This window comes from Molossus molossus, unplaced genomic scaffold, assembly GCF_014108415.1.
Source record: "Molossus molossus isolate mMolMol1 unplaced genomic scaffold, mMolMol1.p scaffold_m16_p_16, whole genome shotgun sequence".
Lineage (NCBI taxonomy): Eukaryota > Metazoa > Chordata > Mammalia > Chiroptera > Molossidae > Molossus > Molossus molossus.
Window position 1 is genome coordinate 72,471,770 of NW_023425351.1, and position 26,574 is coordinate 72,498,343.

Here is a 26,574-nt window from a genome sequence, read left to right on the forward strand (position 1 = left end):
TACTTGGAGTCATGCAATGGCCAGGAATCTGGACATGGGGTGACACAGGGTCACATGGCCACTTGGGGCATTATAGGTGTGTCTCATTGGAAGCTGGGACTCCTTCCAGGCCATTCCACTACCTGCGTGTCCTGGTGAGCCTTGGGTCCTCATGTGTGAACAGAGAGAACACGTGTGTCTAGAGCAGGGGCTGTGGGGAGGGGTGCCTGAGGACAGGGGTACAGGCCCACCCAGCACGGAGCCGCTCAGTAACGGGCTGCAAGGCCAGAAAGACCACTGGTGCCTGGGGTGTATTACTCACCCCCCTGGCCTGGGCAGACCCAGAAGGCTCCCCAGGAGAGAGCTGGGCAGGTTTGTCACCTGGCAGGGGCGTGCCCTCTGGCCTGGGTACAGCGGGCGAAGGCCTGAAGCTAGAATACACTTGTTTAGGGCAAGATGATGGGGTCAGGGCGGGGACAGCTGCATACGGGGAAGAGGAGCTGAAGGGAGCAGCAGGCTGCGCCCCGAGGTGGCAGAGACACACGTACCATGCCTTTTCTGCAGCTGGTTTATGTTCCACCGTGAAACATGTAGAATAAACAAACAAAACAGTAAAACAGGACACTGACTTCAGCCAGATTAGAGGGCCCTCGGTGCCAGCTACAGGAACAGGCATCATTCCTGAGGGTGAGGGAGCCCTGGAAGTCTTTAAGAGGCTGATGGGGGTGCCCAGTGAGGCAGCGGGTGTCCCACGCTGGTGAGGAGTGGGCAGCGGAGAGGCGGCGGCCAGGGGCAGGTGTGTGACTGACCGCATGTGGCAGCAGGGCCTGCAGTCTGCGTGCAGGTGGCGCGAGGCTGCCCTCCTGTATCCCTGCAGACCTGGCAAGGCCTGCCCTCCTCCCCGCCCCTCCAGCCCTCTCGGTCCCTCCCAGCACACGGCTACCTTCCCGCTCCCCTCCTCCCTCAGGTGTTTGCTCCCTGAAAAGTGGGCACCGCTAACCCCCAAAGGAATCCATTGCTGATGAGGGCTCCTGTGGCCTAGAGTCACAGGAGAATGTTTACTTGGGACGGCGGAGCCCTGTTTAGGTTTCAGAAAGCCACATACACACATGCGCACCACGGCTGGAATGCCAGCCCCTTCCTCCTGACTCAATTCTTATGGAAGCGGACACTGCCAGAGCCCCCAAGTTCCAGGCAGCCTTCACACTGGCAGAAAGGGGCACCTGTGCCCAGAGACTCAGGAATCCTGGGGTGGCGATAGCACAGGCGCCAGACTGCCCGGGTCTTGGTCCTGACGCTGCCCCTCCCTCGCCAGCCCCTGCTTGGTCCTGGCTCCGAACAGTCTCTGCTTCCCTGCACCATGGCGATTGCATCCGTCAGGCGAGTGCACGGGGTCAGAGCCCCTGCTTGTCGGGCGTGGATGCGCAGGTCGGAAGTGATCAAGGATGAATGTCACGAGGGACTCAGTGTCACCTCGGGTCCCAGCTGACCAAGGCCGCCTCGCATGCCAGCAGCCACGTGCTTGGTGTTAGTGGCCCTGTCTGAGATGGAGGTGCAGAGAGGTTAGGTGGCTGCACACATGTCATGCAGTAGGTACATGGCAGAGCTGGGATAGAAACCCAGGCTCCTGGCCCTGAGTCCTGGTGCCCTCTGCCCAAGGTCATGGGGCTTGCAAGGAGCTCCCAGACTGTCAGAGTGGGAAGCTGCAGCGGTCACTCGGCATCTGGCGTCCAGCTGGCAAGACAGCGATGGGGGAGGATCGGGGCCCCTTCAGCTCAGCCGTGAACCGAATGACCAGGGTGACCTGGGGAGGAGGTGGGAGCCAGCCGCCCATGGCAGGTAACAGGGTGGGGCTTCTGGCAGGGCTCCTCAGAATGAAGGGTGAAGGCGGGTGATGTGTGGGGACACCCCACCCAGGGCCCCTGGCACAGGCCACACCTACCGAAGTCAACAAAGGCAGGGTGGGCCTCTGGGGTGCTTTGGCCAGGTCATGGTCCCCAGACAGTGATCCATCTCCAGACTTCCAACCCCACCCCAGCTTGGCTGCCAGCTCTCAGCCATCTAGGTCGCCTCTCTCCTGCCGTTGCTCACTCGCTCCTTCCAGCAGACCCCTCCCTCCTCCTTGGGTCTGCTGGGCCTTGTGCACCTCCCCCAGGAAGCCCTCCTAGACCGCCCAGCACATAGTAACCCTGCTTCCTGCAGCACGGGCAGTAGTGCAGCTGGGCTTCGCTTATGTTCTGAGCCACCATTTACAAAGCACCCGGCACTTCCCATGGCCCCTTTCCTGTCCACGGTCTCCTCGGGCCTCATAGGAACACTGGGGCAGTGGTTCTTGTTCCCCTTTCGCAGGTGGGGACCAAGAGGTGAGGGAAGGGCCTGAGCTCATGGCGGTATAATTGTACCCGTGGCTAGCACTCCCTGAGACCTCCCTGGGTACCCAGGTCTGGCCCACGTGATCTCCATTCAGTGACTGTCACCAGGTGCTGTCACAGTGGTGAGCCAGCCATGGACACAGGCCAGCACCCTCTCTCCTCCTGAAGCCCGCACCCTGGTGGGGAAGCAGAAAATGAACAGGTAGCGCCCTGGCCAGTTTGGCTCAGTGGTTAGAGCGTCGGCCTGCGGTACAGAGAGACCCGGGTTCGGTTCCTGCTAAGGGCACGTACTTCCGTTGCAGTTTGTCCCCGGCCCTGGTTGGTCGAGTAGGTGGCAGCCACTCGATGTGTCCCTTCACGTCGATGTTTCTCTCTCTCTCTCCCTTCCTCTCTCTCCCTCCCACTCTATCTGTACAAAAAATGGAAAAATATCCTCGGGTGAGGATAAAAAAAAAAAAAAGAAAAAAGAAAGAAAAGAAAATGAACAGGTAGTACAGTACGCCAGGGAGGGCACCCCCTTGCCAGGTCGCAGGAAACAGCACCCCCTTAGAAGCTAGCCAAAATGGGGGTGTCCTGGTTCTCTGCCCGCGGTGCGCGCATGTGGTCACCCACAAACACAGAGTACAGGTCAACTCCGAGGTGCCAGGGCGCCCTGGGCCTGAGTGACGCAAACAGGCTGAGCACGTGCTCTCAAGGGCTCACGTGCTAGTGGGGCACAGCCACGAGTCAGTGACAGGAGCCCGTGGTCATAGCCCACAGAGGGAAAGGGGCGGGCGGGCGCCGCTGTCTGCGGCAGGCGGCCGGGAAGGCCTCCCGGTGGGTGCGCAGTCGGGAGGGTCTGGGCAAAGGAGGGACACAGCAAACGCACTGTGTTAGGGGCCTTCAGGCAGGTAGACGACTGAGGGCAGAACAGGGACCAGGGTGCTTCTGTGACAGTGCTGGGGGGCGCTGGCAGTGATGAGGAGTGATGACTCGGGGGGGCGGTGCCCGGATGCTGGGTAAACAGAAGCCACAGAACTGTCTGCTGGATGGACTGTGGGACGGGGGCGCAGAGGTGTTGCGGTGGCGAAAGCTCACCCTCGCCTCCTTCCACCTCAGTTTTCTTACCTGTAAAATGGGGTGCTGGGGCCCCACTGCCAGGCTCTGGGAAGGGCGGGAGTGAAGCCAGCCCTCATTCACTCACTGAAGCCCTGCTGAGGAGGGCGATCGATGCTGGGCATGGTCCAGGCAGGGACGTGGTGGGTGCTTCACAAATAGTGGTTTCTTGTTGAGAAAGCAGGTGGGACAGCACGGAACCCACAGGCAGTGAGGTGCCAGAAATGACACAGGGAACGGAGGGCCACTTTCGTGGCTGGAGGCGGGTCATTTTGGACCAGGGGTGGTAGTCCTGTTAGGTGGCTGCCTGCAGCAGGGACAGCTCAAGACAAGTTGCCTGGGGTGATGAGTCCAGAGCCAAGAACGACAGGCTGCAGAGGGTTGACCCCGTTTTCCCAGGCGGCAGTGCAGGAGGCCTGTGCCCTGTGGTGTTGACTGAGCTCTGAGTGCCGGGGCCTGTTCCCAGGGTCATCCCCTGACAGCACCCAGGAGGCAGGGAGGGAGCGGAGCGGGCGGCTGAGCTGATGCTGCTCTGGGCATCGGGCAGGGTGCAGGCAGCAGGAGTAAGGTGGGAGGCTCCACCCCTCCTTAGTCTGCAGTCCTGGGGACCCCCCCCCTCTGATTGGAACTCAGGGCTGGGGGCCAGGGTGGACCTCAGTGGCGACCCCTTACTCCAGCTGCCGGCAAAGGAAGGGCCGGAGCAGATGCAAAGGAGCCCTGGCCCTTTTACTGAGTCAGGGAGCAAATAGGGTCAGGGTTCAGTCCCTAAAGCTGGTGATAAGTTGTGGGTTGGACCAGGGCTTAATGAATAATCAGGGTCAGGGTTCAATGTCTGAGTAAGGTTAGGTCTCCGAATGTGAACAAGGACCGGTCTCAACGTGTGACAAGTGTGAAGCCCCAGCCCAAGAGCAAGATCAGAGTTCAGCCTGTGACTGGGGTCAGGGTTTAGTGTGTCATGGGTTCAGAGTTCAGTGTGCTCAGGCCTCCGTCTGGGACGGCGACCAGGCTTGTCTCCGTGTGGAATCAGGACTCAGACAACAGAGATCAGGCGCGGCCGGTGCTCACGCAGACCGTGCGGCAGCTCGGAGCCCACGGTGGGCTCGGGTCCCCTCTCCCTGTGCAGTTCAGCCCGTTCATCTTTCTCTCTTTCATTTAAGAAGCACGTACTCTGTTCCAGGTGTTTCAGAATCAGAGGTTGCTTGGCCGAAGTCCCAGCCCTGAGGAGCGCCCATCTCCCGGATGGCTCAGTCAAGCCTCCTTCGTACAAGATGCTCCAGGGCCCGGAAAGGACCAGGGACGCATTTCCACGCGGGCACTCAGGCTTCCTGGAGCAGGCGGCTCGGACAGCCAGTTTGTCCGGTGGAGTGGGCAAGAGGGCTTTCCTGGCAGAGGGCACTGTTGAGCAAAGGCGTGGAGGCCGGTCAGCTCAGAGCGAGGGCGGCTGGTTGCCAAGGCGAGCTTGGCCAGTGCTCGGAGCTGGGGGCGCCGGGGATGAACAGGGGTCAGGCATCAGACCGTGAAGACTGGGTCGCCTCTTTGGACAGAGAGCCACGCTTGCCACAGACTCAGAGGCAGCCCCTGCCAGTGCCCGGGACGATGGCGTGGCTGCTTTGGTGAGCACTCCCTGCTCAGCAGGCCGCCCACCTTGGGTGGACCCGAACACGGCAGACAATGGGAAGGAATGAGCGTGGGTGATGCCGACAAGCAGAGCTGTGGGGGAGGGGGCGGATGGGTGGAGGCGAGGGTGTGGACCGCCCTGGGAAGACCACTGTCAGCCAGGGACACAGTGCGGGCCTAGGACACACATGGAACTTGGCTGTGGGGCTCCCAGCCAGACACCGTCACTGAGTGCTCGTCCAATGGGCCAAGTCCTTGTCGCCTTGAGGGCTCCCTCTCCCCACACCCAGCTTTCAGGCCTTGCCTAGGGGACCTCCTGGCCCTCTGTCTGCCATCTGTGCAGGCCTGAGGCCTCCCTAGACCTCGGCCTTGGTCTGGGTCCTGGCCCACTTCACATCCACCTTCACAGAGCCGAGGAGTCATCCTTCCCAAACACAAGGGAACCCGGTCCATTCTCCTGTACCTGGCCCCTGGACCAGGCCACCAACTCCTCCAGAACTCATCCACAGCCTGGCTCACGTACCCCCGGCCCCCACCCCACTGGAGGGCAGCCGCTGGTCTGAGGCCGGGCTCTGGGTGACAGCAGGGCTGCCTCCAGACCGGCCGAGAGGAGTGGGAACAGGCCCCCCGCAGGGCTGGCTGGGAGTGCAGGTCGGGTTGGGGTCCTCCGACCCAGGGCTGCACAGCCCCAACTCCTTCGATCCTCAAAGAGCCATTTCATCAAGCCAGGTGCTCAGGTGAGGAAACCAAGGCCCAGTGCCATTCAGTGACACGCCCAAAGTCACCCAGCCATCGGGCAGTCCCAGGGCTGGAGCTCCAAACCCCAGGCGCTGCAGGACTGTCAGGAACGGGAACTGACCGCTGAAAGAAAATAAATCCACCTAATGACCAGGAAGGAGGGCAGCGGGTGCTGTGCAGAGGGCCTGAGGTGGGCACGCTCCGTGTTGGAATGCAGAGGCCCCTGGGCAATCGGGGTGCTGGGGTCCTGCCCAGCAGTGTCCCAGGCCCTCAGAGCACCCTGCCGGCTGCCCCTCCTGCTGGAGGTGGTGTGAGCCTGAGTTCAGCACGGCCGACCTTGACTGGGTGTCTGCTCTGTGCCCAGCCCTGTCCGTCCCCTGCTCATCAGAGCCTCCCTCGGGCAGGACCATTCTGCTCTCCACAGCAGGACGCAGAGCCGAGTGGAGAGCGGCGTGCTGGCCTGGCCCCACGGCGAGTGACGACAGAGCTCGAACCCTCTGTCCTTTACCCCAGGCTGTCCTCAGGGCCAGGAATAAGGTCACCCTCATTCTGCGGGTGGGGTGCTGGGATGGAACGAGGCCCACCCAGTTCCCGCCCAACCTGCTGGGTTGGTTTGGCCCTGCCCATGCCCCATGCCCGGGGAGCCAGCTGGTGCCGCCTTCCCCACTGGCTCTCTCTATGAGCAGGGACTTCTGGAGTCTGCTCTGGCCACAGGGGGTGTGGGCCCTTGGGGTGTCCTCCTTGGTCTCTGCAGAGCGCCAGGTTTGAGGAGCCTTGCTGGTGCCCAGGCCCGCCCAGACGGCAGGTGTGCCGTGGGGAACAGCGCTCAGGACACAGGCAGCCCCCAGGCCACGGACAGGTCACGTTGCTGGCTGGGGCCTCTGCTTTCACGTCCGCGACCTTGGGCAGTGAGCACTCCTCACAGAGGCCCGGAGAGCGGTCCTTGGAGTGGCTGGTCTGGGTGGAGGCCCAGCACCTGGCCCCACCAGGCTCAGCCCCCTGGTCCCACGACGGGGTCAAAGGGCATGGACTGCAATCAGAAGCAGAGGATGAAGTCCCTTGGCCCTCTGCCAGCTGTGAAGTCAGACCACCTGCTCCCCGCTCCTCGCCTCAGTTTCCCTGAGTGGCACACGGCACTCTCAGGGATGGCTGGGGGCGTTCGAGTCTCTGAAGCCACCAGAGAGACTTGTGGCCCATCAAGTGGGGGCTCCCCGGGGGCACGCGATGGGGCTCTGTGCCCACATATACACACTCTGCTCGCAGACCTGCAGGCGAACACACGTGTGCACAAACGTGGCTCAGCACACCTGGCTGCCACACACACTCACCCCACACATGCCACAGGGCCACACCTCACTGGACGCGCCCGGACACCTCCCACTGCACACGGACACACATGCCGTCCCCTCCCTGGCTCACCCCCAGTCCCTCGGGTCCCACGCCGGCATCCCCAGGCACCTGAGAGCCGGCCTCGGCCTCTGCTTTGCTCTACGTCTCCTGCCATTTTCCTCGGACACCTGCGTCTGAAGCTGTCCCCTGGGAGTCAGCCCTGGGACCGAGGCTTTAGGCAGCATCGGAAAACTAGGAACCATCCAGGCTCTGTCCCTTGGGCCCCAGCAGGGTTCCCACAGGCTGAAGTTGCCCCTACATCCATCCTCCACCCACGAACCCCACAGATGGTCTGCTGGCAGGCCCGTGTCCCATTCACCTGACCCGAGAGGGCTGGAGCCAGTGGGTGGGTGGGGTGGGAGGCTGCGGGAGGCTGCAGGAGGCTCCCCATCTGCACTGTGAGGGTGTCCAGAGAGGGGCCACTGTCAGTGGTCAGCCCCACTCCCAACCCAGAGGCTGCTTCTGCCAGAATGTCACCCGTCCTGCCCACACTCTCCGCCCCATTCGAACTAAACCAAAATGCAACCTCCCTCCCAGAGGCTGTCCCCACCACCACCAAGACGTGGGAGCGGGAACACAGCCACACTTGGACCAGAAGACACATGCCCAGAAGGCCGGCTGGGAGGCTTCCAGGTGAGTGACTCCAGGGTCGGATCTGGGGGCGAGGAAGGGCCTGGGTGCGAGGCCGCAGGAGGTCAGCCCCACTCTGCCTTTCTCTGACCCCTCTGAGACTGCTGGTCTCCAACATCCGGCCAGGCCCCTGCAGGACTTGCTAAGTATTAGGGACACAACTGTCTACAGTGGGGTTCCCAGCAACTCGCTCCCACAAAGCTCCTGGGGGCGCTTGCGGTGGGGCCTCCTGTCACAGGTGTGGCCCGAGCATCCACCCAGTCCTCTGCACAGCTTGTTTCACAGATGGGCACACTGAGGTCACAGCCAGGAGGAAAACAGCGTCCTGGCCCCAGGGTGGGGTGGCAGGAGGGAAGGTGCCCAGGCTGCTCCCTGAGCAGGGCAGGACCTGCACCCATCTGTGGGAACTGTCACCCGGGACCTGGAGAAGAGACAGTGATAACCCTGGGCGCCCACAGCCATGACCCGAGGAGGAGGAGGCTTTTGCAAGGGCCCAGATTTTGAAATTTGATGGTGACAACTGTCTGGTGAACTTGATTCACCCACAGGCTGGATCCACCTTCTCCAGGGCCACCTCCCTCCAGGTAACCCGCAGCCCTGCGCCCAGCGGGGTCCTGGCCTTCTGAACCCCTGGGCCTCCCTTGTCTATAAAATGGGGTGGTGAATCTTTCCTTCGGGGGTGTTATGGGTTGAATTGTGCGACCCAGAAACCTGTGTTTGAATCCTAACCCCCAGGTCCCCAAAGTGAGACCTGACTTGTTGAGCCGCACTTTCGGGGCTCAGTGGCCCCTGAGGACCCAGATTTTGAACTTCTGGCCCCGGAACATTTGTAGAGGTGATGCAGTGAAAGTGGGGTCACTGAGGGGGTGCCTGACCTGATCTTACTGGCATCCTTATGAGAGGGGTCATTTGGACACAGGGGCACAGAGAGAGCACCATATGAACTGGCAGACCAAGGACAGGGGCCTGGAATAGATGGTCTCTCACCAGGGGCCTCAGAAGGAGCCAACCCTGCTGCTGCCTGGATCTCGGACTCCGGCCCGGAACCTGAGGTCATCAGTGTCCCTGCCTCCGCCGCCCTGTCTGGGGGTGGGTCACAGCAGCCTGACCTAGCGAACACAGGGAGGTTGTGAAGACCGTTTAGATGAATGTATTTGAAGGGCAAAGTAGGACGTCTGGCAGATGCGGGCCTCCAATACGTAGGGGTGATCACATGAATATGTAAAAGCACATCACACCCCCTACAAAACAAAAAACAGGTGCTGAGACCTGGGACTGTGCAGCTGGGAAGAGCAGGGCTGCTGTGTACCTCTGAGCCCCTGGGGTGGGGTGCACCATGTACCTATGGTTAGGGGCAAAATCGCTGAGGGCCCTTCAGTGACCAACTCAACACCTCTGTGGCTCAGTTCCCCCACTGGCTAATAGTACTCTCCAGGGGATTCTAAAGATCATCCAAGGCAGGGGTCAGCAAACTCTGCCAAGGGCATTTCACGCTGACAGCACATCTCCACTCGGAGCAGCCGCACTTTCGGGGCTCAGTGGCCACGTGAGGCTAGCACACACTGTGACAACAGGCTGTGGAGGCTGGTGGGAGACCACTGTCCAGGGGAGGCCTGTGGCGGGCCCTGGGTCCCTGCTCAGGCCCAGCCCATGTGGGGCACACAGGATGGACTGAGGACTGGCCCCAGATCCCACAGAAAGCAGCACGGAGTCTGGGCTCCTCCAGCATCCTATGCGTGGTGCAGAGCAGCAGACCTGCCTGGGTCAGTGTCAACCCAGACAGCTGGTGTCCTCAGCCCTAGTGGTCAACCTCCCGGCCCCTGGCCACCCCCACTCCAGACTAATGTGAGGCTTCCTGTCCCAGCTGGAGGGTGACCTGAGGCCTGACCCCAGCAGCCCTGGCGGATGAGGCCGGAAGGAAGGCCTTCTCCTTGATGTACTCCACAGCAGGCGCTGGCCGGGGCTTCCCCGGGGACTCCCTCAGGAAGCACTTCACACGCTGGTGGGCACTCAGCCAGGGGGGCCCCCAGCAGCCAGGAGGCCACGGCCTTGGGGACAGAAAGGACCAGCACTCAGCATGTGGGGCTTCCCATGGAGCCTGGGTCTGGGGGTACGCCACAGTTGTCCCCACAGACATTCAGAGCTCTTAAGGAGCAGGCCAGCAGGCCAGCAGGCCGGTTCCTCCCAGCCCTGGCCACTGCCCTCACACTCAGGGCAACAGAGATGGGGTCAGGAGCACATCTCCCTTTGCGGCCTGGGTGAGGTGTGGTACCTCCCTGAGCCTCATTGGGACCCCTCTCTCCCTGGCCAGGGTGGGATTCAATGGGCTCCTGTTTGTGCATGTGGGTCCCCACTGAGAACTCTCTGTGGCCGTGTCGTGACAGTTTGGGTCCTGGGACTTCGTTTCTGGGGTGTGGCCTCATGTCACCTGAGCTGAACTCTGCTCCCAGGACAGAAAGTCTGCCTCACGCTCCTCGTTCATCTTCCTTCAGAATAAGTACTTAGGGGCCTCCAGTGAACCCACAGTGGCCAGCCGTGGGGTGTGCCTCTCTCCTTCCTACCCCCTAACTGTTTATCGAGCACTTACTACACGGCGGGTGCTGGCTAGAACACAGACAAAGCCCTGCCCTCAGGGCGCAGCCCGAAGGCGGACAGGAATCACTTCCATGGACAGTAAATGCAAGATGTGGCTTCAGTCCGGTGGAGAGCTCCCGGCTGGGGGGTGGGGGCACTGGGGGGCGGATAGCAGAGGGATCTGGGCCAAGGAAGTGACGGAGAACCGAAAGCAGCGTGGGAAGCTGGTGGGATTCTGAGAATGTCGTGTGGCAGGGCCCCTGTGGGCCGCGGTGAGTGGAGGCTGGGGACCGGGCAGGCCTGGCCAGGCCTCCTGGGGTAGGCTGGGCTGCTGCTCTCGCAAGAGCCCTGGCCGCCGGGAAGGGCACTAAGCAGAGGTGGTGCGTTCTGACCTAAGGGGAGGCTGTGAGCTTGGACTGGACCGTCGGGGTAGGAAAGGGGAGAAGTGGGTGTCTGCGTGCAGGAGGCGAGAACCACCAGGCCCTCTGACAGGTTGGCCTTGGGGGCTGGCGAGTGTGGGACGGGGAACTCGTCGCACGTGGAGGGCGCTCTCCCGGGTGCTGCTCCTGGCCGCCCGCCCCTCCCACCTGCTCTGATTGGTGGGGCCGGAAAGAGGCCTTGCGCATGCTCACACCGGGAGCCCGGGCCTCTGGCGGGGCGCCCTCTGCGCATGCCCATCCCCGGGACGCCGTCCCGCAGGCGGTGTGCCCTCTGCGCATGCCCAGCCCGGAGGCCCTGCCCGCAGGCGGCGCTGAGTCACTGGGAACCTGGGCGCCCCAACCTTCCCCTTGGGAAGGGCCCGCGGGAGTCCGCCGGAGCCGGACCCCTGAGCACTCGCCGAGTATCCGTTCACGCAGGAGCAAAGGCGGCGTTGCCTTCCCGTGCGCCTTGCTCTACCTGCTCTTTGAGACCCCAAGGAGTCCCGTGGGGAGCCTTGTTCAGAGCTTCCCTTTATTTCTTGCATAAAAAGAAATTAAAAAAAAAATCTTAGCCTATTTACAGATTAGGAAGTAGCAGCTCAGAGAGTTTAGAAACTTGTTCAGGTTCACCGAGCCCGTGGGTGGCAGAACAGGATGGAGCCCGCTGCACCCCGACCCGTCGTCAAAGCCCCAGCCCTCACCTGGCAGGATGGAGCCCGCTGCACCCCGACCCGTCGTCAAAGCCCCAGCCCTCACCTGGCAGGATGGAGCCCGCTGCACCCCGACCCGTCGTCAAAGCCCCAGCCCTCACCTGGCAGGATGGAGCCCGCTGCACCCCGACCTGTCGTCAAAGCCCCAGCCCTCACCTGCGGCCGCCGCAGGCCCTGGCAACAGGCTGGAGGCAGCTGATAGCTGAGAGGGAGGCTGCCCCTGGGTCCACAGCCCTGGGTTCAGACTCCATGAGTGAGCTGTGTGCCCTCGGGCAACCCACCTCATGCGGTCCTGTCTATCAAGCGGGATGCTAGATAGGATTTTAAAAGATGTTGTGAGAATTCGATGGGAAAATCCTGCCCGACTGCAGAGCCAATGTATTTAGTTTCTGATCAGTAGTCTTTACAGTAACTCCCCGGGAGGGTGGGGGTAAGGGTCAGAGAGTGGTGGTTCGAGAGGCCAGAGTGGGGTCCTGGGCATTTGGGAGGCTGCCAGGGCTCACGTCTAGCGTTACAGCCCCTCCTCATGAATTAGAAAAAGGCTCTGAGCAGACGGAGCAGACGCAGGCCCTCGGCTCGCTGGCTTGTCCCCTCAAAAGAGATCCAGTTCTCTTTTTAAGCCTAAAAGGATTGCAGTCCCCCCCTCAGCCCTCCTCCCTCTGCCTCAGCTGGCTGGACCACATGACTGGTTCTGGCCAATGGATTTGGGATCAGGTTCAGGGCTCAGAATGTGATTAGGGTCATGGCTCAGTGTGTGACCAGGGTCAGGGCTTAGTGTGTGACCAGGATCAGGGCTTACTTAGCCTGTGACCACAATCAAGGGTCAGTTTGTGACCAGGGTCAGAGCTCATCGTGTGACTGAGATCAGGATTCACTGTGTACCAGGACCATCGTCAGTGTGTCCATGGGATCGGGGTTCAGTGTGAGACCCACACCAGGATTCAGTGTGTACCAGGGCTCAGCACGTAACTAGATCCGGGCTCTCTGAAGCGAGCAGCTCCATGCAGACCTCTCTGGTTGGCATGGTTGGACTGGAAGCCGGGTCGTCATCCTTAAGAGTGTACCCTGCCTGAGACCCAGACTTGCACCTGACCCTGACTCAGCCTGACCTGCAAATTTTCTCTCCCCCATCCCAGTCCTTATGCACACAGCTGGGCCAGGACCCAGCTGAGATGGAGGGGAAGGGAGCCTACTCCTAGGTCAGACACAGCTGGAGAGACGGTTTGGGGAAACCAGCAAGCATGTGCACCTGACACATGGGTACCTGAATGCAGGCTGGCAGCCTACCCCCTGCCACCGAGCTGACCCCAGTGAGACGAGGGAGGGCCTGAGTGCCTGCTGCAGGTGGCCGGCTCTAACACGTGTCCCTGAAACCCACTCTCATCTGCACGGAGCAAGCTGAGCACAGAGAGGGTGCCTGTTCATCCCGCATCACACAGCAGAGGAAGCCGGGGGGATGGGAAAGGGCAGTGCTCTGGCCTCAAGACTGACCGCAGCAATTAGGCAGCTCCTTTGCCTCTTGAATGATCACAGTGATCTCACTCGGGTGTTGGGGGTCTCCCGTGATGCTCCCAGGAATACTTTTTAAACAGAGTGCAACGCTTAGCCCAGCGTAGGTACTCCCAAACATCTGACCTGGTCCTTGGTGGGTTTGCCTGGGGCCCCTGTGTACTCTCCGTAACTAGCAAAGGCCCTGCCCCTGGCATTGCCCTGTGGAAGCTTGTCTGGGCCATGCAGAGGTGACGAGACTTGAAGATAAAGAGCCCCTGAGACCTGGGAACGATGATGAGGTCTGTGATTGACACTTCAGCAGCGGGATGACATCGTATCGTTCTACATTCCCAGACTCTCCCTCTTCCGGTTGGCCCACTGTGCTGTTTGGAAGTGATGCTGTGACCTCAGTCACATCTTGACCAGGAGGGTGACGCCCCTCCCTGCCCCTCTGGTCTGAGCCCACCTTCTCTTCATCTGGATCAGAAGCTTTTTAAAGTCTTTAAATTAAGTAGATTGGTTAATAGTTCATTGTAAGTCTCGGGTGTACAGCTTGGTAGTGTGGGGTCTGTGTGCTCCGGTGTGCTCACGCCCGAAGTCCAGTCTCCTCCCCTCTCCATAGATTCAACCCCCTTTACAAGGCGATCCTACAGAATGTTGGCTGAAAAGAACCTTGTCAAAGACCCACAGATCTTTTCTTTATTCTTCAGACAGAGCAGGAGGGAGAGAGGGAGGAAGAGAGAGAGAGAGACATCCACGTGAGAGAGACACATCGACTGGTTGCCACCCAGACGACTCCAACTGGGGTTGGGGACAAACTGCAACCGAGATATGTGCCCTTAGTGGGAACCGAACCCAGGACTCTCTGGTCCGTGGGCAGACGCTCTAACCACTGAACCAAACCGGCCAGGGCAAGACCCACAGATCTTAAATACTTTTTATAAATGAGAGCGTACCCCAAATAGGGTTTCATAGAATATGAATTTTTTAAAAAATCTGGTTGTCGGGCTAGACAATATCCCGAAAGATCCCGGTGCCTGGGCCCTGGTGGGTGGCCTGGGCGGCATGACCTTTCCCCCACATCTGTCTCAGGGTGGGCTCTGGGGTCAGCCAGACTGGGTTCCAGCCTGAGTCACGCCTTGGGAGCTGACCAGCTGAGGGAGGGGTCAGGCCCTGGTGGTGGAGGGCTATTTCTCACCTACCCCTCCAAGCCCTGTGTGGAAATCTAACTCCTCCCATTTTATGGAGGGGGAAACCGAGGCTCCATGTGGTCTCCACCCAGGCCAGAGCAGGGTCTGAGCAGCAGGCTCGCAGCCCCTAGCACCCCCACGCTCCCCCTGGAGACCCTCCCCCTGCTCCCTGCTCCCTGCCCAGGAAACCTTGCCTTTGCCGCAGCTGCCGTCTTCTGTGCCTTGCACCCCTGGGCCTTCTGCACCCTCCCAGCTCAGGGAGCATGGCAGACCCCGGCCTGCGCATCCGCGAGGCCCCCCAGGGAGGGAACAAGGGGCTGGGAGTCCTGTTCCGCCTGCCTCTCTGTCCTTTGTGTGGCGTCAGTCTCCTGGACCAGGGGGTCCCGACGCTGGGGGCTCGTTCTCCTCTGGGCTATTCTAAGGCGAGGAGCATGCACCGCTGCTCTGGTCGCCCGGCTCAGAAGTCTGAGCTGAGGAGGGGGGATGGGGTAGGAGGGATGAGGGCAAGGCGGGCACAGGCACCGGTCTGGGGCCGGGAAGCAGCCTCCAGGTTAGGGGCCCGTTGGCCTCTGACCTGAGAGGGAACTTGGACCCGTGGGCTCCTCCCCTCTCCAGCCTAGGTTTCCTCATCCATCGGATGAGATGGGGTCCCTTCCTCCTCAAAGGGCGTGAACAAGGTCACAGATGGCCCAGGGCACCGAGACCGTAGACTGTTAGAAAGGACACAGTGGTCCCCCCACCCAATGTGACAGCTGGCAGCTTCCCACAGCAGTGTCCCTACTGGGCAAAGGCTGCTCCCTGGTAGGCTGGGGGCGGGGGCGGTTGGCAGGATCCTTGGCGGTGTTCTCATCTGTGTGTCAGTGGTGACGGGAACATTAATTTATCTGAGTGCCTGGTGAGGTCCAAGGCTGGGAAGATGAACCTTTGCCAAGGTTGGGCTGAGGGCACCAGGTGGGGGTGGGGAAGGCACCCATGGTGCCCCTCCGGGGCCACTGGTTGATGTCCCTAGGGTCTGTGGGGCTCCAGGCCGTGTCCCCAGACTCCATGGACCCCCGGAGGGAGGGCCAGTCTGACAGGAGGGGCAGAGAGGGAGAGAGCCTGGCATGAGGGGGCCAGGGCTAGTGGGCAGAATCGGCAGGGCCTGCTGGGCAGGCAGTGGCACCGCTGGTCCGGGGCACGGAGGAGGCGAGGAGGGGATTCTCCCCTGGAGCTCCAGAGGGGGCAGGCGCTGCCACCTAGATCTCAGGACCCCGGCCTTGGGGAGTGTCGGCAGTAACTGTGTGCTGACCACTGCGTTTGGGGTAACTTTGTAAAGCAGCAGCCACAGGAGGCTCAGCCAGAGGCCAGCCGAGCCCTGCCAGCTGCCTCCGCGGAGCAGGGGGTCAGCCCCGTCCCAGCGCCCAGTGATGGTCACTCAGGGTCCTCAGGTCGCAGGCCTGGCCCAGCTCCTGGATGGACTTGGGCGCGGGCTGCCAGGCCCTCTGGAGACAGACGCCTGTGGCCCCAGCCTCGTGCATGGCACTGGGGTCCGTCCTGGAGCAGCAGGTCTGTGTGGGCTGACGTGGGAGTGGATGGGACCTGCTGGCCAGTCTCTAGGGCACTTTCTCCCGGGACACCTCCAGAGCCAGCCAGGACGCTGGGACGCCGGGACCAGTGGGTCACGGGGAAGGCACTGTCCTGTGTTGACCAGGGCACTGTCACCGCAGCCTGGTCATCCAGGAGCTGGGCTGGGCTGGAGGCAGTGTCGAGAGCGTCCCGGGCACCACACGTCGTGTTTGGTTAATCCCTTCACCAGTCTGTCCGGTGTCGCTATACCCGTTTTCCAAATAAGGAATTTTAAACCGGCTTCTTTATGGAGGTAAAATTCACACAACATAACGTTCAAGTGAAAAGTTCAGCAGCATTTGGTGGAGTGACAATGTTGTATGGCCACTAGCTCTACCTGGTTCTGGAACATTCCATCACTGCAGAAGGAGACCCTGTACCCAGTGGGCAGCCACCCCAACCCCTGCCCAGTCCCTGGCCACTGTTCCTTGTGGATTTGCCAGTTCTGGACATGTCACAGAAATGGAGCCATGCTGTCCGCGACCCTTTGTGTCTGGCTTGTTTCACATAGCCTCATGTTTCCAGGGTCCATCCACGTCATGTGTGTGGGGGGCTTCACTCCTTTTCATGGCTGAGTAATATTCCAGTGTGTGGTTGTTTCTTCAGTCACCTGCCCATGGGTGTCACAGCTACTTCCGCCTCTGGCTGCTTGAACGGCCAGGGGAGGATCCTGAAGCAGGCTGGGCAGGGCACCTGCCCGGAGCCCAGGACCAGTGGGTGGAGCCAGGGTTTGAACCCCTGGTGGAGTCCCGCTGTGCTCTTCCACACCCCTCAGTGCTCGAGCCTGTCCACCCCGAGACCTGCTGCGGGTGACTTCCCGCCAAGGCTGCAGATTCGAGTCCTGCAGCAGCAAGGCTCAGAGCCCTGGGGCCTGCAGCATCTCGGGCACTAGCTTCAGAAGTTTCAGTGTGTGTCCCGCCCCTGCACCCACCGCGGCAGACGTCACCAGTCAGGACTTGGCGGGTCTGGCCTCAGCATCCCTGGACAGCCACCACCCCCAACTCCAGGTGAGGTCTGTCGGCCCCGCTCAGGCAAACTGCCCACCTTCAGCCGACCCCTCCTGGCCTTCTGGACCCCCACGCTCCTCCCTCTCTGCCCTCCGCCTTCTGCCCTCCTACCCCACCGGCCCCTGCTCTTTCCTGCCACCCCATCCTATGCCCACCACACTGAGGCAAGGCCTGTGGGGCAGCTGGGAAGGGGCTCCAGGGAGGGCCCTGAAGTGACAATCCTGAAAGGTCTCAGGCTGGGGGAGGTGGGAGGACCCCGGTGACAATGCCCTGGGGCCTGCTCCTGCTCCACGGGGGGGGGTTCTGTGCACTCTTGTGGAAGACAGACTGTCTCTGCCCCTTGGGCCCCTGCCCTGTTCTCCCACCTCGGCCTGGGAGCCCGAGTCCTCTGTGGGAAGGAACAGGCTCTGGGCCTAGAAATAGCCCAGTGTGGACAGAAATAACCCTAGCTCCACAGAAATGGAAATTAAGTAGGGAGCATTAGCATTCGCCTGGCACTTTGCACGGCCATTATCTCACTGGGAAGGTGATGTTTTTATCTTCATTTGAGACCGAGGGAACTGAGGCCCAGAGACAGGAAGTGACCTGCCCGAGGTCCTTCTGCCGGTCAGCAGGGCCTTTGGCCCCTGCACTTCTCGGGTTTGGCCTGCACCCTCACGCCTTTGGGCCTCTGCTACACACGCCCTCGCTTGCTTCTCTCTAAGAGGCAAACTCCTGCTCATCCTTCAAAACCCAGCTAACTGCCACTTCCTCCGGAGAGCCTTCCGCAATCCTGTGGAAGGCAGTCAAGCCCGAGTATGGCTCTCTGCCCGGACCTCGCCACGCCGAGAGAGAGCTGCGGGCCCCATGTGGGCTGCATCCTGTGATTCTGTGCCAAGGAGCACAGTAGCTCAGTGACTGCTTGCTGAGTGACCGGTCAGTGGGTCCGTGGAGGCATTCCCGCGATCGTGGGAGTGGTGGTGAGGTGAGAGCTTGCCCCTTCCCTGCATTTTCATCACAACAAGCTGGGAAGTGAGCTCCACATCACGGGTGAGCTCAGAGAGTGGACTCACCTGCCCAAAGGTCACACACATAGCAACTAAGGGCTGGACCTGGGATTGAACCCAGTTCCACAAGCGTGGGTCTTTCTGGAGAGGCAGCTGTGAGCCTGCTCTGGTGGGACTTGAGGTGGGCAGTGCATCTGAGCGCCCAGCCATCCACTCCCTTCTTCCCCATGCCTCGGGCTGGCTCTCAGGGTGGCATCTGAGTGCCCAGCAGCCCCTCAGCAGGGTCTGGCATCATCTGCTGAGGGCTCCTCCCAGGCTGGGGCACATGCTCTCCCAGGGACACCACAGCGCCCTTCTCAGCCGGGATCCTGCCAAGTGCCACCTGCAGCCACCAGGGGGGACCCGGGAGACGATGATTTTCATGGGCAGACAAGGGCTCGGTGAAACCAGCCCGAAGTTCCACATTTGGGGGAACCCGCACGGCTGTCTCAGGGGTGCTGAGACATTCCCTCTCTTGCCTTCCTCAGGCTGGCCCTCCACTTCTTGTCCCCTTTGAGGGAGGCCCTGGCAAGCTGAGGCCTGAGGTTACCCCTGGGAGAGGCTTGGGGGTGCAGGGCAGAGGCCACAGTGCAGGGAAGAGGGGAGTGGGCATCACAGTGAAAGAGGACCCAAGAGAGATTTCAAGATTCTGCTTTAAAGAATTAGGTTCTAGGACGATGGCCATCTCTGGAGCTTCCTGGGTGCCTGTGGGCACATCTAGGGGACAGACCAGTCCGACCTGCTGCTGCAGGAACCCAGGCCCTGGGCCCATCTGGCTGGAGCTGGCCTTGTGCCCACCCCACACAGGCCGCCTTCCTTAATGAGCCAGATGGGGGCTGCCTCGTGGACGGATGGTGGGCAGGTGGGAACATGGGCAGCATCAGGCCCAGCCGTCAGGCTGGGGTCTGCTGGACACTGTCCCCCTCAGGCCCGGCCGCCAAGTGACTCAGACTCAGTCCCGTTTTTCCCAGTCTGTCCGTCCATCCATCCATCCGTCCGTCCATCTGTGACTTCTCACTGCCTGGTCCTGGGACAAGTGCCACTGCAGCAGTTGGAAATCCATGGCGCTGCATGTCGGGACATCCCGGCCCCTGGGCGTGTTCCTCTCCTGCTCAACTGCCAGGCTGTGTGCCTCGAGGCAGGCGTCTGAGCCTCTCTGGGCTCACGAGATGGTGAATGAGGTGCCGTCAGTCCTCGTTCCACAGGAGGGCGGCTCACCATTCGACCTGCCCTCACTGTGGCCCGCTGGCCCAGCTCCCCTCTGGCAGGTGGGGAGACGGAGACCTGGGGCTGCCACAGGGTTTCTGAGCAGGAGGGGCCTGGGTTTCCGGGGCTCGGGCTCTCATCTTCCCAGGTGGGCCAGGAAACAGCTCCTCGGCCCCTCCAAGCGGCTTTTCCAGGACCACTGACCAGTCTTCCAAAGGTCAGGGGGTAGAGGTGACCTGGAGGGTCGCTGCCAACCCGGGGCCACTGGCCGCCTCTCCCAGGCCAGCAGCGCCACCTGGTGGCCCCAGGCCCCCAGACACATTGGTCCAACTGGCATTTCCAGCAGATCAGTGGGAGAGGCTCGCCCGTGGTCACCCGCAGCTCTGAGGACCCAGGAACCCTGTGCCGAGACGAAGCCTAGAACGCGCCCCTTAGCTCTGCCCCACGCCAGGTGTGTGCAGGTTCAGGGGCAGCTCAGGGCTAGGGCTTAACCTAGAGGGGTGTTCGAGGGTGGGGGTCTCAGTCACCGTGTGTGGTGGGGGCTGAGGTCCTGCTGCGGAGACCCTCAGCCTGTACCTGGCACAGGGAACGTAGAGGGTGCTGTCGAATGAATGGAAGAGAATGAATGAATGTGCGGGGTCCTTCCTGGGGGCAGCCCTGGCCCCTCCGTTCCTCAGGTCAGTCACTGACTGAGTGCTGAGCACCCTGTGTGCACTACATACACATATGCATACACACACGCACACATAAACATACACACACTAGTGCTAATTCTCACCCCCCTCCCCCGTCAAGGTAGAAGGTGTCAATTACCCTCGCTTGACAGAGGAGGAAACTGAGCTCAGGATGGCGAGGGGCTCACTCAAGGTCAGGGAGGCTGGTGTGGCCGGGGCGTGGCAGGGTGGGGCGCTCTGTTGTCCTGCCTGGCTCTGTTCCTAGAGCGCCTGCCGGGGCTGGGCCGTGGCGCCCTCTTTGCAAACCTCTGGCGTTACTGTCCCAGGAGCGGCTCCCGCTGGCCCCTGGGCTTTGCCTGGAGAAGGACAGGGTAGAGTGGGGTTCAGACCCTTGGACCTCATCCCCACACACTAAAGCTTGACTCTCAACGCCCCCAGCAGGCCACTAGGAGGGGCACCAATGGGGTGGCAAGACCCTGACAGGGGCCAGGACTCCTCTATGAATGGGTCCTGGGGCCACCAGTATACTGGACACCTGGGGCTTATGCGGTCAGCTGCCCTTCATTCCCCATGGCCTCTGGATGTGAAGGTCTGTGGGTCCTGGGACCCCGTGAGCCGCTGGGAACACTGACATCTTCCCGGGGCCACAGCTGGGTCCCCATGGCTGAGTGCAGGGCAGGTGACTGCACCTGGCCCCCACTCCTCGGCACCCCCTCCAGAGTCCCCACACTGTCATGTGGTACCCTGGGAAGGCCTCCCTGGCTTGGGGGGTACCTGGTGACCCCGCCCTTTGGGAGGCCACTTCTCTGCCCAGGACCTGCCACCCCGAGCTGGAGCCCTGGAAGCTGAGGGGCCGCGGGGGAAGGGGAGGCAGAGGCTCCGCTGGTTGATGAGCGGAGCTTTCTCCCATTGAGTCCTGCTGGGCCCGGGGCAGGGCGGGGCGGGGCGGGCGTGCAGTCCCACCGAGCGCACACGGAGCGGCAGGGCCCACAGGCTGGGGACGTGAGGCCGGGAGAGGGCCAGGCGCGTGGCTGGGGTCTCGGGGGACTCAGGGGGGCTCCTGCCCCACGGGCCTCCGCGGCCTCTCCTGGGACCTGTGCGGAACAGGGCTTTGCACCTGGGCAGAAGGCTCCCCCTTACAGATGGAGAAGCCGGAGGGTCCCAGGTCAGCTGTTCAGCTGGGCAGCTGGTGGGGCTGCAGCCACGGCATGGCACCGGATGGACTTCCTTCCCGCGAGCAGGGAGCCCTGGGGAGGGGTGGGGAGGGGCTGTCACTGGAGGGCATGGGGCTGACTGCAAGTCTCAGAGGCCCCGAGGCTAGAGGTCCATGTGGAGATGTGGGGTACCCAGCCCTGTCCTGCCCCTCCCTCAGGCCCCTCTTTTCCTCTCTCCTCCCCACTGCACAGGGGCACCCTGCCCTCTGCTGACGCTCAGCCAACTGGTTTCTGCCGACTTGCCCACAGCTTTCTTGGCTCCTTTAAGGGGGCAAGGGGTAGGGGTGGCCTGGCCCTGGGGTCAGGCAGGTCTGGGTGGAAACCCCGGCTCTTTTTCAGGTGGCATTGGGTAGCCTGGGCGGGTCCAGTGCACCTCTGAGCCCGTTCTCCTCTGTGCTTTGGGAACGCAGACCCTGGGGTATGGGGACCTGCCCCCGGAGGGTGTGAGGCTGTGGCCCAGGGGTGTCTTCACACACCCACTGCCCTCGGCTCCCCTGGCCCCAGCTCTCGGAGGGCGCAGAGAGCCTCCTGAAGGGGGGGCAGGAGTGTGCAAAGTGGGGCGGGGGGTGTCACCAGTGTGGGGTGTAAACCAGACGTCGGGACGGACATCCATCTTTGCAGGGCGCCTGCCTCCGGCCTTAGGCATCAGAGGCCTCCAGGAAGCCAGGACGGGCGCCACTGTGACATTTCCTGCTATTAATGGAGCCTAATCTAAACAGGCTCTAATATTTACCTCCAGCCGCCTCCGGCCTCAGAGGGCGCCAGACGGTGAGAGTGATGAGCCTGTCCGGCCAGCGCCCTCCCGCCCCGCACTTTCTGGGCTGAGGACAGACCCAGCTGTGTGTGAGCAGGAAGTGGGAGCCGAGGTCTGGAACCTCAGTTTCCCCGTTTGTGAAATGGGGGTGCCAATCCTGACCTCCCAGGCTTGTAGGGAGGCTCAGAGAAAGGGACAGTTCAGTGCCACTTTGCAAGAACACAAGTCCTGCCCCAGTCCGGCCCTCTCCCGAGGGCGTCAGCTCACTGACCCACCTCCTCCCTCCCCCTCCAGAACTTACCTTTGGTGATATGAGGATGCTAAAGGCATTTTGGCAGCCCCGCCCACATCTGCATCTTCTCCCTGGGCAGGCGGAGCTTGGACCAGGATGGGGCGAGGACCCCTCGTTCTGCTGGTCTGCACCCCTACTCCAACGACTGCACCCATGCCCTGCCCACAAGTCTGCCACCTGCACCTTCACCCCCTGCCCTTCAGAGTCAGTGATGGCCAAACCACGACTCCACCACCAGCCTTTCCTGGGAGCCCACCTGTCCACAGGACGGCGAGTGCAGAGGGTCATGCGCAGGCCACACCCGGGCTCAGTGCCACGCGGTGACCCCTGCCCACCATCTGAGTCGAGGCACAGAGGGAATAAACAGGTTTAATTTGGGACGAAGACTTCTCGTCAAGGAGATTGCTTACATCGGATATAAATACACATGCCGTCCACATCCCTCGGGATTTTGGAAAATCTGGAAGGGAGGCGACAAGGAGGGGTGTGCAGAGGCCTCACACCCTGGTCTGGCCTTGGGCTCAGAAGGAAGCATGCATCTGTGGGAGCGTGGGGACCCAGCCCCCAGCCCCCTCTCCCTCCAGCTTCCAGACCAAGGAGAGGGTTGGGAAACTGAGGCCCGTCTAGTGAGGGTTCTGCATGGGGGCCATGAGGCTGAGTTCTCAAAGGTATGAGATAGGCCCACAATTCCTGCCCTGGCCCCAGAAGACAGGTGGCCACCCTGTCAAGCTGAATGGCAGAAGGCTCCCCCAAAGCCTGGCAGTCCTGGGGAGCACAGGCTGGATGGATGGTGGAACTGCACCCCTGGGGGCCAACAGGCACAGGGAGGCGATCCTGGAGCCCAGGTCCGAGGAGGCGATCAGAAGCTCAAGCCAGAGAAATGCTCCCTCCCCAGAAAAGGCAGGAGATAGGATGGCCAGGTGAGCACAGCTGGTCAGAGCCCCTCTGCTCGGTGTGTGGGGAAGGCGACTCGAGGCCAGTATGCCTGCGTTTGAGTCCTGTGTGTGCTCTTGGTTTTTACATCCATAGGATGGGGCCATGAGCCCTGCTGTCCTCCGGGGACAGCGAGCAGGGTCTTTTTATTTTTTTAAAGAATAGTTCATGCCTGGCTGCTGTGGCTCAGCGGACTGAGTGACGTCCCATGGACTGACAGGTCTCGGTTTGTTTCCCGGTCAGGGCACATGCCTGGGTTTTGGGCTTTATCTCTGGTAGGGGGCGTGCAAGAGGCGGCTGATGGATGTTTCTCTCTCTCTCTCTCTCCTGTCCTCTCTCTAAAAAAAATCAATAAAAACACATTTCAAAAAAAAAAAAAAAGGATAGTTCACTGATTTTTAGAGAGAGAGGAAGGGAGAAGAGAGAAACGTCAGTGTGAGGGCACAACATGGATTGGCTGCCTCCTGCACGCCCCCTGCTGGGGATGGAGCCCGAAGCCCAAACATGTGCACTGATGGGAATGAAACCAGCAACCTCTGGGTACACAGGCCAATGTACAACCAACTGAACTACACCGGCCAGGGCAGTAGGCAGAGTCGGTGAGAACATTCCTGGGGTAGGGGCTTTGGGAAGGTCTGAGCAACCTTCTTGGGGCAGGCGCAGGGTGTTGGAGGAAGTGGGACTGGGTTTTGATTCGGACGCGGCCACCCCCAGCCGTGGCACAATAGTTGGTATTGAGCCCTCACCGCAGATGGGCGGAAAATAGTCTTTCCCTCGTGGGGTTGCTGCAGGTTCCGGCATCAACCCAGATAGCCAAGTACTGGCTGAAAGCAAAGCTCCACCTGGGGTCACGTGGTCCTACTGTGCACAGACACGCACCCGTCCCGTCCCTCAGGTAGCTGTGTGCCCTGACCCTCCCCTCCTGTGCCGCTGCTGCTCTCTCTGGGGGGGAGGGGGGCAGAGAGGGGAGGTGACTTCTTCAGTTTGACTTTTTAACTCTCCTTGGGTTCCCCAATCCTAAAAAATTCTCTGTCCCACCCTGGCTGGTTTGGTTCAGTGGTTAGAGCGTCAGCCCGCAGACCAAAGAGTGGCAGGTTCTATTCCGGTCAGGGGTACGTACCTCAGTTGCGGTTCAGTTCCTGGCCCTGGTCGGGGTTGTGCAGGAGGCAACCAGTGCAGGTGTCTCTCTCACATCGATGTTTCTCTCTCTCTCTCTCTCTCCCCCTCCCACTCTGTCTGAAAATGAATAGGAAAAAAAAACTCTGTCCCTTCTGTGGAGGCCCCCCTTCTGGAGACAGAACGGCCTGGGTGAGGAGGAGCCCCTGGCTACCCCTCCCGGCTCCAATGGCCACAATGTATCCTCTGGCGATAGCACACAGTCGGCATTCAGGGTCCCACACCCCATCTGGAGACCTTGGCAGACATTGCTAATCAACTAGAGCACAGTGGCCTCAGAACCTCCGTGCTGTGCCCTGGGCAGTCATCGCCAGTCGATCAGGGTGAAACCGATTTGCTGGCTCTCACCTGGCATGCTCAGCCCAGTCCTGACCTTGGGCTTCCTGGCTGCGTCCTGCCAACTATGCTTCAGGCCCATTGGCCAGGGCCTGCGTGAGGGCGCAGGGGCCAGCGCTGAGGATGTGCTGGTGGCCGGAGCCCCTGGAGCTCCTGCGCAGGCTGACCACGTCGCCAACGCCAGCCTCGCACTCTGTTCCACGCCGGCGGAAGAGGCCACGGACCGTGGCCTGGAAGCCGCTGGTGATGAAGCAGTAGACGATGGGGTCCATGCAGCTGTTGAGGCTGCTGAGGGTCACGGCCACGTGGTAGACCACGAGGCTGATATGGGGCGGTATGTCGGGCCACAGGGCCACGACCACCTGGCGGGCGTGGAAGGGCGTGAAGCAGACGAGGAAGATGACGAGCACGGTGAGCAGCAGCTGCATGGCCCGCACGCGGCGCTGGCGGCCCTGGCGCAGCAGCCCCGGCCGCGACAGCGCACACACGATGCGGCCCGTGAACGCGCTGATGACCAGCAGCGGCAGCAGGAACTCCAGCACGGTCAGCGCAAAGATGCGGCAGCAGGGCCCGCCGCCGGCCGTCAGCACGGACAGGGTCACGGCGCCGGCCACCAGCCACACGAAGGCACACACGGCCCTGGCACAGGCGGGCTGGCGCCAGCGGCGGGAACCCTCCGGCTGCACGATGGCCAGGTAGCGGTCCACGCAGATGCAGGTGAGGAAGAGGATGGAGCAGTGCATGTTGAGGAAGTAGCCGAAGACGTGGGGGAAGGCGCAGGACAGGCAGCCCTGCGTGCTGTAGAAGACGGCGAAGCGTGTGGGCAGGGACAAGCCCACCAGCAGGTCGGTCACCACCAGGTTGATGGTGTAGATGATGGAGGGCGTGGTGGCCCGGGTGCGGCAGCAGAAGACATACAGCGCCAGCCCGTTGAGCACCAGCCCCGCCAGGAAGATGACGCCGTGCACGGCCATCAGCGCCAGCCACAGGCCCGGGAAGTCGGTGTGCAGATCTTTGTCCAGAACAGCGAACAGGTAGAACAGGGGCTTCTCCGGCAGACTGAGGTTGGCCCACGCCGCCGCCGTCGCTGTGGCATTGGGGGCCGCCACAGTCGGCCCCGCTGGAGACTCAGAGGGCATGACGGCAGCTGGCCAGCGCTCGCTCCAGGTCTGGGAGGAAAGAGATGGGGTTACCCTGGGGGTACTGGAGCCCTGCCTGGGGGCCTGGACTCGGCTGGTCTGCCCACCAGCACCCCCATGCTATGCCTTCCTGCCTCTGCCTGGACCGGCCCTGCAATGTCTGCCCTCTCTGCTCCCCGGGCCCTGGCACGTGCCCACGGGGAACTCTGGCAGAGGGCTAGTGCTCAGAGCCTGCTCCTCCTGTACCAGGGGGCGAAACCCCTGCCCTGCAGGACCGTCACCAGGACCCGGAAGGCAAAGGTGATGGGTGTGGCACAGCTAGGAGGGTAGGGCCACCTGTGTGGCGTTTGAATCCAGCTCCAAACCTGCCTCCCCCCTACTCTGTGCAGCTTTGGGCAAGTTGCTTAGCCTCTCTGGGCCCGTGTCCTACCTACACAGCTGGCATCGAGGATCTGGGGAGGATTCACACACCCAGCATGTGGTAGGTGCCGGAGGAACCAGTGCTCTGCTCACAGAGCCTGGCCCTGTGGCCCCACCCATGCTCACCCTACCCAGCCCTCCCCACGCCCACGAGGCATGGCTCTGTCCCCCAGGCTACCCGTCTGTTCTTACCTCCTCCAACGCTGGCACCAGGCCAATGCCCTGGGTGAGGGTCCTCGGAGGGACCTTTCCCGAGGAGTGTGGGGGTGCTGAGACCCAGCCTCCTGAGTGCCCAGTTTCCTCCCAGCCCTGAGGCAGCCCCTGTAGTGTTGGGGGCACACGCAGGCTGCTTACCGCGGTTAGAGCTGGAGCAGGGCCCTGGCGCAGTGGGGCCTGAGTGGGTGTGAGTTAAATAAATTCCATGCTCCCGGGTGTCCACGCCTGGTGGCCCAGACAAGGGGTGGGGGCGGTGGGAGGCTGGGCTGGGGCTGCCCCCTCTGTTTACGTTCCTGCCCGAGCTGTTTAACTTGGGAGATTTATCCCTTTATTTGGGAGATTTATCCCAAATGAAGGGTTAATGGCCCCCACC

At 61.7% G+C, this 26,574-nt stretch overlaps 1 protein-coding gene across 1 annotated transcript; it reads right to left on the reverse strand.

Moving 5' to 3' along the window:
• Positions 1-24,491: 24,491 nt before the first annotated feature.
• On the reverse strand, positions 24,492-25,565 carry GPR20 (G protein-coupled receptor 20). The gene has a single exon (XM_036264482.1). The coding sequence runs from the start codon at positions 25,563-25,565 to the stop codon at positions 24,492-24,494; it is 1,074 nt and encodes a 357-aa protein (XP_036120375.1).
• Between the last annotated feature and the right edge of the window lie 1,009 nt (positions 25,566-26,574).

Bases quoted from the DNA above. Each gene is read 5' to 3' on its own strand.
- GPR20 (XM_036264482.1), bottom strand. From the start codon at position 25,565: ATGCCCTCTGAGTCTCCAGCGGGGCCGACTGTGGCGGCCCCCAATGCC.